Here is a 17,937-nt window from a genome sequence, read left to right as displayed (position 1 = left end):
AATGAATGCTCGCCTTTCAACTGCACAATGTTTGTTGAGTAACCCTTGAATGAACACCTCCTATTTGGCATGCACTTAAGCAAGTTGAAAATGTAATATTTATTATTATTATTTTGTACACTGTTAGGACACATTATGTAAAATGATCGATGATCGAATGCATTGAAGAGTCTAAGAAAGGGTAAACAAAATCTAGATTATACATTTTATGAGGCAGCACTACTACTATTGTCTTGACCGTTGCTGTATGTCATTATGTGTGTATACGTAAACCATATACATATAAGCAGCATGTTAATGTACGTATTATGTACACAATTCAGATTGAAATGCTAATGAAGTTATTTGAAGATATATAGATACACAGTTGCAGATACACTTTACAGATACAGATACAGATACAGATACAGATACAGCAGCAACAGCAGCAGTAGCAGCAGATTGACAGCCTAATTTGATTTATGCACAAATTGTCGCCACACGGCCAGACATGATGACTTTGTCTCATTTTCCAAGTCGTTGTCACTGATGTTGTTGTTGTTGGTGTTGTTTTTATTGTTGTTGTTGTTGTTTAGGTTGTTGCTGCGAGTGGTAAAAGTGATTTCTTGCTGTCTGTTTATTGTTTAAATGGTTTTTTGTACAGCATCTATTTTGGTTTTGGGTGTCTTGGAATTGAGTGAGTGCTCAAGCGACAACAACAACAACAACAACAAAGAACAACAGCAACAGCAACAACAACATTAACAACAATACTGACAACAAGAACCACACACTTAACAGCTACCAAAACAACGATAACAATAGAAAACGCAACATGTGATAACAAAAACAAATCAAGAAATAAATAAATAAATAAATAAAGTAAGCAGTAATGCAAATGATCGAAATAAACAAAACGAAACTACAAATTAAACTCAAACCAAATCGTGGGCAACCAACAACAACAACAACAGCAACAGTAACAACAACAACAACTAAAACAACTAAAACAACGAGCACAAATCATTTTTGTTGCGACGCCCAAAAATGCACGAACATTTTACCATGTGGATTAATTTTGGATTGCCATTTTTTAAATGTTTGTACACTTATTATAATTATAATTATATTTTTAGTTTTTTTCTCTTTTTTTTTTTTTGGTTTTTACATTTATTTTCTTCCTTTTTTTTTAAATTTTCTTAAGTTCTCTGAATTTTCTTAGTTTTTTTTTTTAGTTAATTTTTCTATTTGTGGTTGTTTGTTGTTGTTGGTGCGGTTTGCTTCAGCCAGGCCATAAAAAACATTAATAAATATATGTATATAGTTGAGCGTCAACTTGCCATTAAAAATATTGCGTGTTTTTTCGCATCCCAATGAAAAAAAACTAACCTTGCAAATTTTGTCAATAAAAACTAAACAACAACTTAAACAAAGTGAGAGCGTTGCAGTCGCCCATAACCGAATGCGGAATACGCTGATAACAGGGAGATACCTGCTGATAATATGTGCCACATAAGCTTCGGGTGGGGCAGTGGGAGGGGTAATGGATGAGCGGGCCTCGCCCAATCAAAAATCATTAACATAACTTTCAACAAAAATCGAACTATAAATTTTGTTTTCGCTTTTTGAAGGAAAAATATCTATAGAAATACATCTATATGTACCACTTAACCAATAATCTACCCACAATAATAATCGAATATAATGATCTGGTGGAAAAATGGGCATTGAGATATAGATATATATAGATATTTGCCGATGTAAGTCGATCTTAGGCGCAAGTCCTCAGCAATATACCCTCTAAATTGGGTGACTCTAGCTTTGATTTATTTGATCGATGTTATCGATTTCCCAGCCTCCCAATTTGAACAGTTTATCCGATGCCGGGTATGGGCGAATATATGTTGCAAGTTTTAAGACTCTGGCTAACTAGTATCTATCTTCAGGAACAGAGTCGGATAAATAATAATTTGAATACTTTCTAAAAGTCTTAAGAAGCACACAGTCCCTTTGGTTGACACAATCAAGGGCACACGCTTATGTCCACTTAGTAAATGGCTGGAAGCATTGCATAATATTGAACCAGTTTGCTCACTTCAATAATACACTCTCCTGTTGCACACACAATCGATTAAATGCAATGATATTAAGTTATATATTACAGACATACATATATATATTTATGTGTGTTTGTATGTATATGGCAAATTTAATATTCATAAACGATCATTTGGTTTTACTACTGTGATCGCATTTGACTATCGAAAACTTTAGCAACTGGAAACGGCGTTTTGAGACAACTTTAAAACGTTTTTGTCGAACATTGTTGCCAGGCCAAAATCTTTGAGCAAGTTGCTCTGGCCTAAAAGCTTGCATCAATTCAATTATGTAAGTTTGCCCGCGTATGTGTATGTGTGTGTGTGTGTGTGCCAGTGTGAGTGTGTGTGTGTGTCTGTGCAAAATGCTAATTGGAATGTGTTAATTTGATTGGCAGACGGTTGATGATTTGAGCGAAGTGACTTTTTTAGACGATTTCAAGTCGACGACACCTTTTACATTTGTCTTTTTTTCTTCTTCATTTTTTTCTTTTTTATATCGATATTTTGGTCTTTGGCATTGTATTAGTACTAGTATAAAGCACATGAAATGACTAAAAGTGACGACAGAGCTAATGAATAAATATGAGCCATAAGCGGTCAGCAATAATAATAGCAACAACAACTAGTCCATTAAAAAAAATAAAATAAAAATGCTGAAAGCCATAAAAAAGTGCGCATCGAAATGGGCAACATTTGAAGATACACTCTAATCGGAGCTGTGCGGGCATGTGCGACTCTCGGCTCGCCTTGACCAGCATCAGTAGTTTTATTACCATTCTTGTATTATTATTATTATTATTATTATTATTTCGATTGTTGTGCAAAACACATTTTAATTTATTTCTCGTATATTATTTTATTTGCTTATTGTTGTTTTTTCTTCTGTTTTTTTCTGCTTCTGTTATAGCTATAGCGTATCTTCTAGTCGATCACTCGTGACTGGATCATTTTTTATTGTTTTCTATTTGCTTTTGAATTTGCGTGCGGTTTTTACTTGGCCTACAAGTCACACACACACACGCACACACGCACACACACAATCACACACACAAAGGCAAACACAGAAGCACATTAATCTCTAAACTACTTTTGCGGCTTAAAAACTTAACAAACAAAAAAAAATAAAAAAAAATTAAATATTCCATAAGTGAAAAATCGTGTGTGCGAACAAAAAAAATCTCATAGAGCATGAGAAATAAAAAGAGAGAAGGAGAGAAAGAGTAGAAGAGACTTCGCAGACAGAGAAAGAGTGAGGAATAAAGAGAAAAAAAAGAGGGAGTGAGAGGGTGAAAGAGAAAGAGAGAGAGAAAAAGAAAGAGAGACGGCTGCAGTGTGAGTATTTTGGTTGAACGTACAACAATTCTTCGTCTTCTGTCTCTCTGTGTGTTGTTGTTGTTCTTGTTGTTGTTGTAACTGTTATAGATGTTTGTTGTCTTGTTTTGTTTGTGTTTGCAACTGTCATTTCATTGTTTGTTATTGTTCGCGCTATATATATAAATATATGTATCTATGTGTGTATGTTTATATGCACCTTATCTATCTAATACATCTCTTAGCTGTTTACTCATCCATTCATAATATAAATATATAAATATATATATATATATATATATATATATATATATGTATTTGCTCACTTATCCTGCCGTTCAGGCACGCCCTTTTCCCCCCCTCCGCCTCTTGTTCCCACGATTTGGTTTATTTTCACGACATTTTTTAATATGCTTCGCTCGTTTGCCAAATTGTTTCTGTTTGGGCCAACAACAATTTTGCACCTGTCCGCTTGAATGCGTTAGGAAGCAGCAGGCGATAAGGCGAAAAGAAACTAAACCGATTATTATCATGTTAACGTCTACTTTCATCCGATTGCCAAACGCACAATGAATGAGATGGATTCCCTGCGTTTATTAAATTGCAGCAACTATTTGATAACATTTTAACATTTTCCTCAAACTGTCATCTTTATAATTGTGTCTGCACTGCATTTGATCAATTCTTTGCCTGTTTGTATTTTATTATCCCCTAAATAATATATATATAAAAATTTATATGTTTACAGAATTTGTTTTTTGTATCAACAAACTAAGAAAAGCAAGCCAAGCTTTTGTTTACAATATGAAAAATATTATTCATGTTAAATATGGCTGCACTTTCAACTTTATATATCGGCTGATACAACGGATCAACCTTGTTGATACATTTGTCTATTTTAGAGTGTATAGATAGCGTATATCTATTGAAAATGGGTAATAAGTTTATAATACTCAGAGAATGGCATCTCCGATCCAGCATTGGTTAATAAAAACTGGCGCGGATCAGAGGGTTGCCAAAAAAATACGATCAATTTGTTTGGTCAAACGATGCCAAAGGAAACGTTAGCCGATCAAAATGGAAACAATCCTATATTAAATTCTGAAAAGTTGGTAAGGATACAGCATTTCCAATTACGGTGCGGCAATCGCTTTTAATGACTTGAGAGGATCACGTTTAGCCAATAACAATATGCGATTATCGGCAATCATAACTTATGAGTAATTTTAAAGAAGTTTTGAGACCATCCAATTGATTTGGCAATGCTTTATAATGACAATCAAAAGCAAAGTATAATTTCAAGTTTGTGCATATATTGCTGATCTTCGAGAGTATTAAAGCCATTGTCTGCAATGTAACGTTAACTTAACGTTAAGCGAAATTGCCAACTTTGGTTTGTAGTTAGTTTTCTATCTGCTGATTGTCCGTCGGCTTGTGTTGCATTTACTGTTGGCTACTACTCAATGAATGCTCATTTGCTGATCAAGTGAATAATGATGCCAGACACGCCCACTTTTTACCCTTGTTTTTTTTTTTGTTTTTTTTTGGGTGCCCCAATCGCAGCTGCCTGATGACGATAATGATGATGATGATAATGATGATTGTTGTGATGAAGCAGCCGCTGCTGTTTTTATATATACATATATATATATATATATATTATTTTTTTGGCTCCGGGCTAGTTTTGTCGGATCCTCGCGCGTGTTTCAGCCGGACCAGCTGACAATGTTGGCTTGTGGCAGGTGCCATAAAAACAAAAGAAAAAACAGGAAGAAGAGGGAGAAGAAAACCGCAAGTAAGGCTGACGGATGGTATTCATCTGGACTTTTTACCTGCCATAGCTGTTAGCTGTTGTAGCTGTTAGCTGTTGTTGTTACCTGTTGACCGACGGAGCGTTGCGGTCGGCCCGTTTGCAATTTAATTGAATTTTATTTCAGTTGCTTGAGCGGCATTTGGGCAACGCCTCAGTTGCCCCGTGCCCCGTGCCCCATGCTCCGTGCCCCTTCTGTTGCCCGTTGCCGTTGCCGTTGCTGTTTCTGTTACTGTTGCTTATCTCTTGGCCAATTTCAATATCATTTTATGCCGCAGTTGTTCCTTTGACCATCTCTTGTTCTCTGCTTTAGTTGTTGTTGTTGTTGCTGCTGCTGTTGTTGTTGTTGCTTTTGCGCTTCCTTCTTTTTCAGCTGTTAATTCAAAGTAAATTATGTATTTTGCATAATTACAATATTTGACTTTTACTGTTGACTGCACGCCAACGTCTGAGCCAAGTTTTCAGCCGACAACACAGACAGAGAGAGAGAGAGAGAGGGAGAGAAGGAGAGGGAGGAAGGGGTAACACAGCTATTTGCCTGCTGCTGCTGCTTCTTGGTCCAACTTTTCCTTTTTTTTTTCTTCTGGTTTTTGGGTATATTTGGACTGCGGCTTCCGTTCATTTATCTTCTTTATGAATTGCTGATGTTCTTTGTATTGTTGTCGCTGTTGGTAATACCATATTTATACCCTTGCAGAGGATATTATCATTTTTGTTTTGCCATGTGTAATGTCATGTAATTGAAGGAGACGTCTCCGACCCCATAAAGTTGAATTAAATATGTATATTTGTCGCAGGGAACAGATATGTCGAAGACGGCTGGATCGAAATACTATATCATATCGGTCGAAAGTGACCAGTTTGTTTATTTAAAAATGAAAAAACTATAAGCCATAGACTACTATAGCATATAGCTTTCATAATAATTATCGGTCGCATTCATAATGATGGAATTAGATGTCGGCAAGGGCAGCTAATCTTCGGCGTTCTTTCTTGTTATTGTTATTGTTATTGGCCAAGAAGTTAGCAAGACCAATTGTTGTGTTTTAATACTCTTACTCAAGATAGCAAATGCATCTTTGTAATTTCAATTACTTAATGATTTATAGTTATTTTAATTAACTGTAGTTGACTTGGCCAAATGTAGACAAATTCAATTTACTATCGAAAGCTTTCTTTGAAATTTAATTGAACAGATTTATATAAACTTTGGTCAAGTAATTGTCCTTTACTATATTGTTTTAACAGCAGAGTTTGACCATAAACCACTTTAAAACTGGTTGGCTTATTCAAAGCCAAACTGAATGAGTTTAACAACGAATATTGACCAATAGTTCCTTGACCAATCATTTAGTGTTGCACTCAGGTTTGTTAAAGGTGGCCACTGATATCCGATGAGTTAAAGTTACAGCTTGTGATGTTGCACGATTGCTGCAATCTGTGCTGTGTGGATTGGAGCCCCTTTTACCTTTCACCCAGACGCGATCGATCGATCGATACATGCTGTAAATTCCAATGTGCTTGTTATACGATGCTGTGAAAGGAGAAAGTTGCTTTTATGCTGCTGCTGCTGCTGCTGCAGGTCTGCTGCTGCTGCAGTCGCTGCTGCTGCATGTGGCAGGAACGTTGCATGGATGCAACAAAAGGCGGTGACTTTCACACACCGCCGTCGTTGTTGTTGTCCATCGATGCAACAGGTGCGGCAGCAGTGCAGCTTGCGGTTGGGACCCTGTTGTGTGTTTGTATGTTGAACGTGCAGGGTGCGGCGGGGAGTGATGCGGAGAGAGGGGGGTTGGATTGGTGGGGGGCGGGGAGGGGATAGTGGGGTGAGAAATGAGCGTGCCACATCTTTGCGTGCATTTAATTGTGCGTAATTATTCACTTTGGCTGCGATGCTAGCAACGGCGGCCCCTGCGAGGCCCATCACAGCACTTAATTGGCTAAACCCGCCGCCTGCTAATTGCCCAACAGCCCATTTCACTCGTCAACAAAAAACGAAGAAAAAAAAGAAGGTGTCTTACATGTGTTTTCCGCTTGAAGTGTTTTTTCATCACCACGTTCCTATATGTCTTCGACTAGTTCTCACGTGATTCATAATCGTCCCATTAACGTTACCTAACTGGGTTAACATCTACCGAACGAACACACAGCTGATGCGCAAAGGGTTAAAGCCTGCCTGACTTTTGATGTCATCATAATTGAAAACGGCGCAACAACAAAGAGAGTTGCACGGGTGCAAATTGAAATGCTGCGCTAATTGGATTTATTTTATATACAAATGCGCAAAGATTACGCAGATTGCATTTAATTACATGAATTGAATTACATTTTTAATTGTAATTACATTTATTCGCTGACATGTTTTAAACAGCGAATTAGCCGGCTGGAACTGGGCTGAAGTGTGGAATGTATTTTGTTTTCAATTCGTAGTTGTGTTTTTTATCGCCCATATTAAACACATTATTGCCTAACGAGGAGTCCCGCAATTTTTGCGCACAATACAGTTATGTGATGGCTGTCTCACAATTGGGGTTCCTCATCGGGGGGATATCGATTATGCATGACTATTATGACACTTGTCTGGACAACAGCTGCAAGCTGTTGTTATGGCATTTTGCAATAACGCTGCCACTCAATTTGATTAAATATTCAGCCTTGTCGCCTGACACACTCACAGAGACATCGAGAAAGCGACACAGAGAGAGAGACAGAGAGAGAGAGAGAGAGAGAGAGAGAGCCTGGGAAATAGCATATTGTGTCCTTACTTCTTGCAGGGTCAACGAATTAAAAAGCAGGGGGGGGGGGGCGGTTAAGTAACTTAAATCGCGCAACCATTTTGTTGTTGTTGTTGTATTAAGTCTGAATTTCCCACTATTTCCCCTTTGTTCGCTCCTAGGCTCGCTGCCTTTGTTTTAGGTCAGGTGCTGCACGCATTCACAAATTGTTTGTCTTATATAATTCTGTTGCATTTGACAGGCGCCGACATAAAATAATAACTCCTGACAGCGGCATCAAAATACCGACGCCTCTTCCCCATCTCCCTCCCCATCACGCCAGGCAACTGTTACGATTACTGGCCGACTGTTTGCGTTGCCAGTTTTCGTTCAACATCACCTACCCCCCACCCGCTGTGTCAGTCAGTTTGTGCAGTGCGCTCTTGCTTGGCTGAGCCCTTTGGAGCTTTCAAGTTGAGCTTACGAGCGCCACAAAGCTTTACTTTCTATGTAACGGAAGTTGTTGTTGTTGTAAATGATGACAGAACATCATCATCGGCATCAACAGTAGCGCATTATTGTTATTTGGAATGTCATTGCCGCCGTGACGTCACAGAGAGCGCCATCGTGGGAGTAGCATTAACAGAAATGCGATGAGATCCACAAACTGAGCGAATGGCAGCGATTCGTTGTTGTTTGACTTGTTAGTTGTTGCTGCTTCGGCTGCTTCTGCTTCTGCTGGTGCTGCTTCTGCTTCTGCTGGTGCTGCTTCTGCCGTTGCTGCTTCTGTCTGCGATTGTCTACGTGCTGTTCAACATGCGATTGCCTTTGTCGCTGCACATTGGTTAGAATCCCAATAAAATGCAGTCACTGTGAGCAATAAAACTTTATCAGTTGCCCTGCACCTTGTCGCAATGTGACGTATGTTTTTTTTGTAAATATATAGAAATATATGTAAGATGCATATACATACATAAACTCACCAAACACCACACAAAAAAAAATAAATAAATATAAAAAAATATATATACTAAAATTATGTTTCAATTTTCAATATAATATTGAGTGCAATTTATAACGAATACAGGCATTTTATTCACACATTTATTTGACTTGAGAAGTGAAATTCTGTTACCACTGTGTGCTGCTCGCTTGGCATCAATGTTCACGCCTTGCACTGCAGACACTGTTATATTTGTTGTTGTTGGCACTTCTGCCGGTGTCTGTGCTGTGTGCGTGGTAGTGTGTCTGTGTGTATGTGTGTATGTGCTGTGGGGTTTGGCTTCTCGATTTTTCTGTGCAGAGAGCAAACTGCAAAGCTGGGTAGCGAGAGATAGGGAGAGAGAGAGAGAGAGAGAGAGAGTGCCGAAAAGTCAACAGCTGTTTACTGCTATTGCTGCCGGCTGTGTGGGAGGTGGGAGAGAATAAAGTCACGCAGTCACAAGCACACATACAAATGCACAAGGGCAAGCAGACGCACACACGCACTGTATTGCTAACAGAGGAGTGCAGCCAATTGCACGTGGGCGCCACCTGTCGGTCAACGGTTGACGAATAATGCTTGAATGCATCTACGAACCTTTACACCGACCGCAAGCCCCCCTTTGGCCATCGTCCTTTGGTTAATTGATCAACAATTTGACAAACCGATGACTCTTGCCCTTGTTAACCAGTTGATAAAGCTAATTTTGCCCTCTGGTTCTTTTTTTTCCAATAGGGTGGCAAATGGGGGGCGAGTAGATGTCGGTTTCGAGATACAACACTTTATTAACTTTTTCAGTCATAAAAGTTCAACAAAGAAATTGCCAACGTGCCCTAAAAACCCGAGTATTGCAAATTTGCAACAAAAACCGCAGCAAATAAACGCGCGCGACAACAAAAAAAAAACATAATAAAAAATATAAAAAAAACCGAAATGAAATGAAACGATTTTACAACCTTGTTGCAAATTTTACGATCCACTCGAGTGTGTATGTCAGTGTGTGTGTGTGTGTTTGTGTGTGTGTGTGTGAGCCAACTACATCTTAACCAACGAAATTGTGTCTTTTTTGCAGCAAATGAAAATGAGAAACTTGCAATAATCAAAACAAAATAACAACAACATATAAGAAACAACGTATAAGAAACCCAACTAAATTAAACTTTAAGATAACAAACGAAAACTGATTATAGATGTGTAAAAAAATAGTTGCCTTAACAATGAAACTTCCTTGTTGACATTACATAAAATATATACAACAAATTATACATACAACATATATACAACAAATATATATACACTCAAAACAACAAATATATATACATATAAGCATATATATATATATATATATATTTTTAATACCTAAAAAACAACAAAACCAAAATCGAAAAGAAAGTATAAAAATCTGAAACGCGATGCGCCTAAAAGAGACCACAAAAAAATCACCGACTACGCTTTCGGGCAAGCTGCTCAAAACGCTGCGCGCATCGCCACCGACTGTCTTGCAGCAACAGCAGCATCAGCAGCATCAGCAGCAACAACAACAGCAACAACAACAACAATATCTACAGCAACATCAATTGCAGCAACGCTGCAGCAGCGTGGGCAGCACCAGCAGCAGCACGGGCACCTGCGAAACGGAACGCTCCACACAATCATCAGTGTCCTCATCGTCAGCATCGTTTGCATCGTCGTCGCTGTCGCCGCTGGCCGCAATGGCGGCAATGCCAACAACAATGCCAACGCTGCCCGCCAGCGTTGATGAAGCTGCCGCCGCTGCTGCGCTGGCGGCCAACATTGCGGAGTCGTTCACGTTTTTGCAACAACATGCGGCGCATCATTTTCGCGACATTTTGTATGCGGCCCACATGCTGGGAAGAGGTAAACCAGGAGATGGGGCGCAGGGAGGGGTGGGAGTGGATGGGAGTTGAATGTAGTTGCTTGTTAACCGGGATATTATACGACTAGGCTGAGATTGTTGCACGACCAGCTGTGGGCAAGCGGCTCACTTAACTGGTTTTTTTTTTCTTCTTTTTTTTCCTCTTGTGTTTGTTTTAGTTTTTGGCCAACCAACCGACCAACTTTCACTTTATGCTTGGTTGCCGCATTTCACCTGGCCACCAAGCAGCTCTAACGACTAACCAAAGATAAAAATGAAACAAAATTTTGTATTTATGAAATGCATTTACTGATTACTGATCGGCGGTTGCCTTATTCTAATTGCAGGCTATTATCAGCCGGCGGGTCCGCTGATCTCGCCGCAGGTGATTGCGCCACCGCCACCGCTTGCAACATCAGCAGCAGCAGCAGCTGCCGCCCAAGCAGCAGCAGCAGCACAGGCTCAAGCAGCAGCAGCGGCAGCGGCAGCAGCAGCAGCAGCTGCAGCAACATCGCAACAGCAGCCAATTAAGAAGCTAAACGAGGACGAATCCACATCAAACTCAGAAAGTGTTGAGCTTGAGCAGTCAGCGACTGCTCAGCAACAGCTGCAGCAGCAGCAACAACAACAACAGTTGCAGCAGCAGCAGCAGCAACAGCAGCAACAGCTGCAACAGCAACAACTGCAACAGCAGCAACTGCAACAGCAGCAGCAACAGTTGCAACAACAACAGCAGCAGCAACAGCAGCATCCATATCCGGGTGTTGGCGCCGTGGCGGCTGCTGCAGCGGCCGCTGCTGGTCATCCGGGTGTGCCGTATCAGCGTTCCATGCACGCGGCTCAGATGCACTATTCGACGGCGTATCCGCCCAACTATTATACACCGTATCCGGGCGAGGTCATGTGCTATTCCCCGCCCGCCTATCAGCCCTATTTCACCAGCAAGGTCTATCAGAGCGGACCGCCACCGCCACCACCGCCGCAAGCGCATCCCGCTGCACATCCACCGCCGCCGCCACCGCCGGGCGCCTATCGACGCTATTCATACTATCAGCACGCAGGACCGCCGCCGCCACCTCATCCGCATCCACAGCCGCCGGACTTATACGAACAGCAGCAGCAGCAACAGCAGCCGCCACCGGTGTCGACATTGGCACAGGGGCAACCGCAAGCGGTGCCACCGCCACAGCAGCAGCCGGTGCAAATTGCAGCTGCCGCCGCAGCAGCAGCAGCCGCCGCCGCAGCAGTCGCAGCTGGTGCACCCGCTGGCACCCAACTGGTGCCCGCCCATCAGCATCCGCAGCATCTGGATCACTATCCGGGCCCGCCCGGCTACTACGCCGGCTACAGTCCCGGCGGCGGCAGCGCCGCCGGCCAGTGCTACACACGCGGCCTTCAGGGTCCGTATATGGGTAAGGAAAAGTATGGTTCTTATACAGGGTCAAACAGATCTACAGATCTACAGTTCGGCATTAGCCTTATATATGCCTCAAACTCAGAAAGTGAATAGGTAACTTTGTAATGCCCAGAAGCATATTTAAATATACCCTGGCAGAGGCTATTATAATTCAGTTGGGAACATCAACTGTACTCCTCAACCAGTAGTTAGATCCTATGTAGAAGCTATTGGCTCAGAAAGGGCTATAATCGATCCAATAGTCTGCAGTAACTTGGGTTCCCAATATAATACAATATTAGTGCTATCGATATATATCGATATATAATATTATTACTAATAATTGTTAATTTCGATTCTTCTTTCTGTTTCTATCGATCGCAGAGTATCCGCCGCAGTGTCCATGTCCAATGCAACAATCGTGTCCAAAAAACGTCCATACTGGGCCTCATATTGGTAGCAACAGCAGCAGCAGCAGCAACAGCAACAGCAACAGTTCCACGCACAAAACGAGCTGCAGCGACAGCAATAACAAGAGCTTGTTGCTGAGTGCGACGAGCAACAGTTGCAACAGCAACAGCAACAGCAGCAACATGCCTGTGCATGGCAACAGCTTGCCTGCCAGCAATACAATAACAACAGCAGCAGCAACAGCAGCAGCAGCAGCAGCAGCAGCATCAGCATCAGCAATAACAACAACAGCAACAACAACACCATCAACATCAACATCAACAACAACAACATCAGCGCTGACTACCAGTAGAGGCCCAGTTAAAAATGGGAACATCAACAACAGCAGAGACACAACAACAATGACAAGGGTAACAACAACCGCAACGGCAGCAACCAATACGACACCAACAGTGGCATCTGTGGCATCCGTTGCAACGTTGGCGACAACAACCACCAATAACATTGGCACCCAGTGCCAAATGCTGCTCAAAACAGAGCTCAAAACCGACGCCGACTGCCAGGTGATGAAAATTCAATATGAGGCGCATGTGATGCCGCCACCAACGCCGCCAGAAAGCTACTGTGCCAGCGACGATAAATTGCTGGAGGAGCAGGACCAAGACCAAGACCAAGACCAAGACCAGGACCAGGAGAAGGAAGCAGAGCAGCTGCAACAGCAGCAAGCAAAGGATATCGAGTCTTATGATTTGACGGGCGGAACGCCGCCCCCACCACAAGTGATGCGTAAGGCGCGTATTGGCAAGAGCATGGCCAGAGAGATGGTCTATGCGGCACAGCAGAAACAGCAACAATTGCTGCTGCAGCAGCAGCAGCAGCAACAGCAGCAGTTGCAACAACAGCAGCAGCAGCAACAGCAACAACAGCAGCAGCTTCTCGGCAAGCAGTCAGAAGCAGAACCACAATTGCCTTTTGTACTTAAAGCAGAAATCAAAGCAGAGACCAAAATCAAAATTGAGCACGATGAACTAACAGCAGCAGCATTAGCTGCAGCAGCAACAGCTGCAACAGCAGCTGCTTTAACGGCAGCAACATGCAATACACATATCAGCGAACTGCCGGACTTGAAGCCAACCATTAAAACAGAACCAGAGCTCGAATTGGAGCTAAATCAGCAGCAGCAGCAGCAGCAGCAGGAACAGCAAGTACAACAGGAACAGCAACAGCAGCAATCGCCCGCCAGCATCAGCAGCAGTACCAACAGCAACAGCAACAGCAACAACAAGCGCATCAATTTGCTTGCATCTGCCGCACAGGGCAAAAAATCGAAGCCGCACAGCTATAAGAATCTGATCAAGCAAGCGGAGCCAAAGAATTATCTTTGTCCCGGTCGCAAGTTTGTGCGTCGCTACGGACGCGTCCCGGCCAAATATATAAAGCGGCGGCAAATGCAGCTGACGCAGCGCCAGCAACTGCAGCGACGCGAGCAACTGCAGCAGCGCAAGCAACAGCAGCAACAACAAGCAGCTGCAGCCACAGCAGCAGCAGCAGCAGCAGCAGGAGCAACAGTAACAGCAACAGCAACACCAGTCACAGCAGTAACAGCGAGAACAGCACCAGGTGATGAGGCATCAGCAACAGTAGCAGCAACATTGGCGCTCGCCAACAATTGCTCGCCGAGCGCGTCGCCAAAGCGTGCTCGTCCACGCAAGCAGGCAATTGCTGCACTGCATCTGCTGGAGAGTTTGGACACAACACTCACCGCACGCGGCTATTTCAGTGATCCGGAGTTGAACAGCAGCAGCAGCAACAGTCGCAATGCAGCAACAACAGTTGGTCTGTATGCGCCGGCAATTCCCTCACCGTTGCTGGCGCCACAGCCGCAAATGCAATTGTCACTGCCACTGCCGCTGCCCCTGGTGGCTAGCGAGAAGCGCTCCAAGTCGGAAACGAAAAAACCATTGGCAGGCGCAGGATCAAATAATGCAGTTAGCATCACGTTGGCGTCACTGGCGACGCAGACTACCTCAGGGGGCGTCGAGTCGCCGCCGGCGAAGAAGCCGCGCAAGCAGCCGCTCAAGCTCAAGTGCAAGGTCAAGAGCCGGAAAACAGCGGCGGCAACCGTTGCTGTTGCCGCAACAACAATTGCAACAGCAACCACTGCTGCTGCTGCCGAGACCAATAACAATGAGTATCAAACAACAGATTTGCAGGCGCAAAAATGCAATGCCACGCCCACAGTGCCAGTTGCTGTTGCAACCGTCGCAGAGACAGCAACAGCAAAAGTAACAACAACAACAACAACAGCAGCAGCAGCAGCAACACAGCCGCAGCAACATTCCGATGAGCAACACAAGTTCCTGATGCCCAACAGACCAATTGAGACACCGTCGATACCCCCAACAACAGTAACAACAACGGCGGCCGAAACGACAACAACAACAACACAAACACCAACAACACCGAAACCACCATCATCATCACCGTCACCAGCAGCAACAGCAACAGCAACAACAAGCACGCCAACAGCAACAGCAACAGCAACAGTGCGACATGCGTCGACCACGAAACGGGCACGTTCCCGCTGCAAATTCGGTAATCGAAAGAAGCAGCGTCATCGACCCGGCGGCGTCAGCTACGAGCTGGACGATACACAGCCGCCGGCGACGCGTGCCAATGTGGTGCCCAAGTGGAACAACGGCTGGATGTGGGCGGGCAAGGCCTTTCAGGGTCCAGTGTTTCTCAATGTGAGTCACAATTACGCTCAAAAGTCAACATTCAAATATTCACTATCTCTCTCTCTCTCTCTTGCTCTCTCTCTCTCTCTCTTTCTCTCTCTCTCTCTCTCTCTCTCTCTCTCTCGCTCTTACTCTCTCTCTCTCTCTCTCGCTCTGTCTCTGTAGAGCGATGATCCGCTGGTGCTGCGCACATGTTATCCGGCCATGCGACACGTTGAAGGCGACATCATACGCACCCGCGACTGTGTCCTGCTCAAGGCAAACGAGGACAATGAGCTGCCCTACGTGGCCAAGGTGGCCCATCTATGGCAGAATCCCGAGGATGGTAAGCAATCCAATCCACACAACAAACAATGAGTGGGTTTCCTGCTTAACTTAAGTTGTGGTTAAAGCGCAAGCTAATCCTAAATTTGATATGTGTCTCGTTGATCCTTATAATTTGCGCATCATTTCAGGTGAGATGATGATGTCACTGCTCTGGTACTACAGGCCCGAGCACACGGACCAGGGCCGCCAGCGCAACGACAGTCCGGACGAGGTGTACGCGTCGCGTCATCGCGATCACAACTCGGTGGCCTGCATAGAGGACAAGTGCTATGTGCTGACATTTAGCGAGTATTGCAGGTGAGTTTGATGGCTGGACTGGGACTGGGATGATATCATTGATGTTCATTGAATCATTGCATTTTGTATTTTGCATAGATATCGGCGACGACTGCGCGCCGCCGAGGAGGATGTGGAAGATGTGAGCATTGTGCCGCGACGCAGCAATACGACCAATTGTTTTACGGTGCGCACCGTGCCGGAGCACACAAATCCGGAGCTGGTCATGTTCTGTCGGCGCGTCTACGAGTTTCGTACGCGTCGCCTGCTCAAGCTGCCCCAGAAGAATGCGCTGGTGTCCAGCTAGCGCCGGGCCACTTAGGGTGAATCCCCTAACCCAAAAATCGAAGCAAATCTAAGGATACATTATTATGCATACGTGTGCTTCATTAGCTTTTAAGAGACAGCAGACAGCAGACGACAGACGACAGACATGTGCGGGGCAAGGATCAGCTTAATCAGCCAGCCCTAACAACAACCGGGCAAACAACCAATTATATACAAACAAACAAACACATTCATACATATATATATACACACACACACACACAGACATGACCAAAATCGGGGAGAAGGAAATGAAATGAAGGAAAATGTATGTGAAGAAAAAAACATGATGGTTTTTTTTATGTTCGAAATGGTTACATTTGTATTACATAATTTATTATTTATTATGCGCCCAACAACACACACACACACACACACACTTATTGTTATTGAGTGAAATGTATTTATTATTATTGAGTTTAGTCAACAATCTTGAACTGTTTCTCTTCCTCTGTCTGCTCTATAGCATTTTAGTGTTTATTTGTTTTATTATATGCCTTTGATTAATATAATGTTTTTTTTACTTTATATATTTCTCACACTACTCTACACAAAATTAATGCTCAGGCAAACACTTTGCGCACACTACTTTTAATGGCAACTTCTTTGTAAAATGGAATCCAAAAAAAAAAAAAAAAAAAAAACAGAAAAAACAGAAGAAAAAAAACGTGAAAGAGAAAAACTTAACGCAACTCGACGCGCTGTTGGTTTTTTGTTGTTAGTTTTTGTAAGAAAAAGAAAGAAAGAAAGAAACGAAGAATGAAAAGAAAGCTGCAAAAAATAGCACAGTATATTTATGTTTTTATGTTGAGCAAAATACTTTGGGAAATTTGATTTCTGCAACAAAATATTTATAGTTTTATAATTTAGACCAAATTAAGTACATATACTACATATTTTTCGTAAGATCTTAAGCTATCTATAATACATACTTATACAATAAATATAGCACTATCTTTAAGTGTGCGTTACAGAAATCCTTAACAAACAGCAAATGTTTAAATAACAGTAATATCAAAAAACAAAAACAAAAACAAAACAAAACAAACAAACAAACAACAACAACAACAAGTCAAATACATTAACAAAATGTACTTTAATCTTATTTTTAAATATTATTTAATTTTAATGCTTAGCGCTCTTAGTTCGAAAGCAATTGAAAATCATTCGTTTTATACCAAATACAATATAATTTATGCACCTAATTTAAAACACACACACACACACACACACTCACACACATACACACACACAAACACACACACAAACACACACACAAACACACACACAAACACACACACACACACACACATACACAAACAAAAACAAAAACATAAAAAACGAGAAAAAACACAAAAAACTATATACATACATATATGCACATGTGTATTATCTATATATTATATATATTATTATTTTATCTGAATTTTTTTTTGTTTATTATTAAATCAAAAGAACATAATAAAAAAAAATCCATTATAATCGATCCTTATACCATTGAAAAAGCTTCAATTAATTGTACTTTGAAAACTAAGAGCATATATAGGTATTTAAATGTATTTATTTATCTTAAAGAAGACAAACTAAATGTGTTGCTAAATTAAGTGCATTTGCGAACAATTTTAGAGGACGCCACTTTAATTGTATTTCGTCGTCTAATTAATAATTCTATTTTTCTCTATTTAGGAGAT

At 42.1% G+C, this 17,937-nt stretch overlaps 1 protein-coding gene across 3 annotated transcripts; it reads left to right on the top strand.

Annotated features, from left to right (window-relative positions):
• Positions 1 to 867: 867 nt before the first annotated feature.
• Positions 868 to 16,434, top strand: LOC6565560 (AF4/FMR2 family member lilli). Of its 3 annotated transcripts, XM_032738586.1 has the most exons (8): positions 11,475 to 12,183; positions 12,552 to 14,563; positions 14,621 to 14,818; positions 14,849 to 14,954; positions 15,072 to 15,325; positions 15,482 to 15,641; positions 15,772 to 15,940; positions 16,019 to 16,434. In XM_032738586.1, the coding sequence occupies exons 1-8, from the start codon at positions 11,601 to 11,603 to the stop codon at positions 16,224 to 16,226; spliced, it is 3,690 nt and encodes a 1,229-aa protein (XP_032594477.1). In that variant the 5' UTR covers positions 11,475 to 11,600; the 3' UTR covers positions 16,227 to 16,434. The 3 variants fall into 3 exon arrangements, with proteins under 3 accessions (XP_032594475.1, XP_032594477.1, XP_032594476.1); XM_032738585.1 differs by having other exon boundaries at positions 12,552 to 14,818; XM_032738584.1 differs by adding an exon at positions 868 to 1,078 and having other exon boundaries at positions 11,119 to 12,183; positions 12,552 to 15,325.
• The last annotated feature ends 1,503 nt before the right edge of the window (positions 16,435 to 17,937 follow it).

The sequence above is a fragment of the Drosophila grimshawi genome, unplaced genomic scaffold, assembly GCF_018153295.1.
Source record: "Drosophila grimshawi isolate 15287-2541.00 unplaced genomic scaffold, ASM1815329v1 contig_848, whole genome shotgun sequence".
NCBI lineage: Eukaryota > Metazoa > Arthropoda > Insecta > Diptera > Drosophilidae > Drosophila > Drosophila grimshawi.
The sequence above is the reverse complement of the archived record's forward strand: the minus strand, read 5'-3'. Positions and strand labels throughout refer to the sequence as shown.

Excerpts from the sequence above, each read along its gene's own strand:
- LOC6565560 (XM_032738584.1), top strand. The coding sequence starts at position 1,027 with ATGCACGAACATTTTACCATGTGGATTAATTTTGGATTGCCATTTTTT. Across the intron at positions 1,079-11,118 it reads TGGATTGCCATTTTTTAAAT|GCTATTATCAGCCGGCGGGT; the intron begins GTTTGTACACTT and ends TTCTAATTGCAG. Across the intron at positions 12,184-12,551 it reads CCTTCAGGGTCCGTATATGG|AGTATCCGCCGCAGTGTCCA; the intron begins GTAAGGAAAAGT and ends TATCGATCGCAG.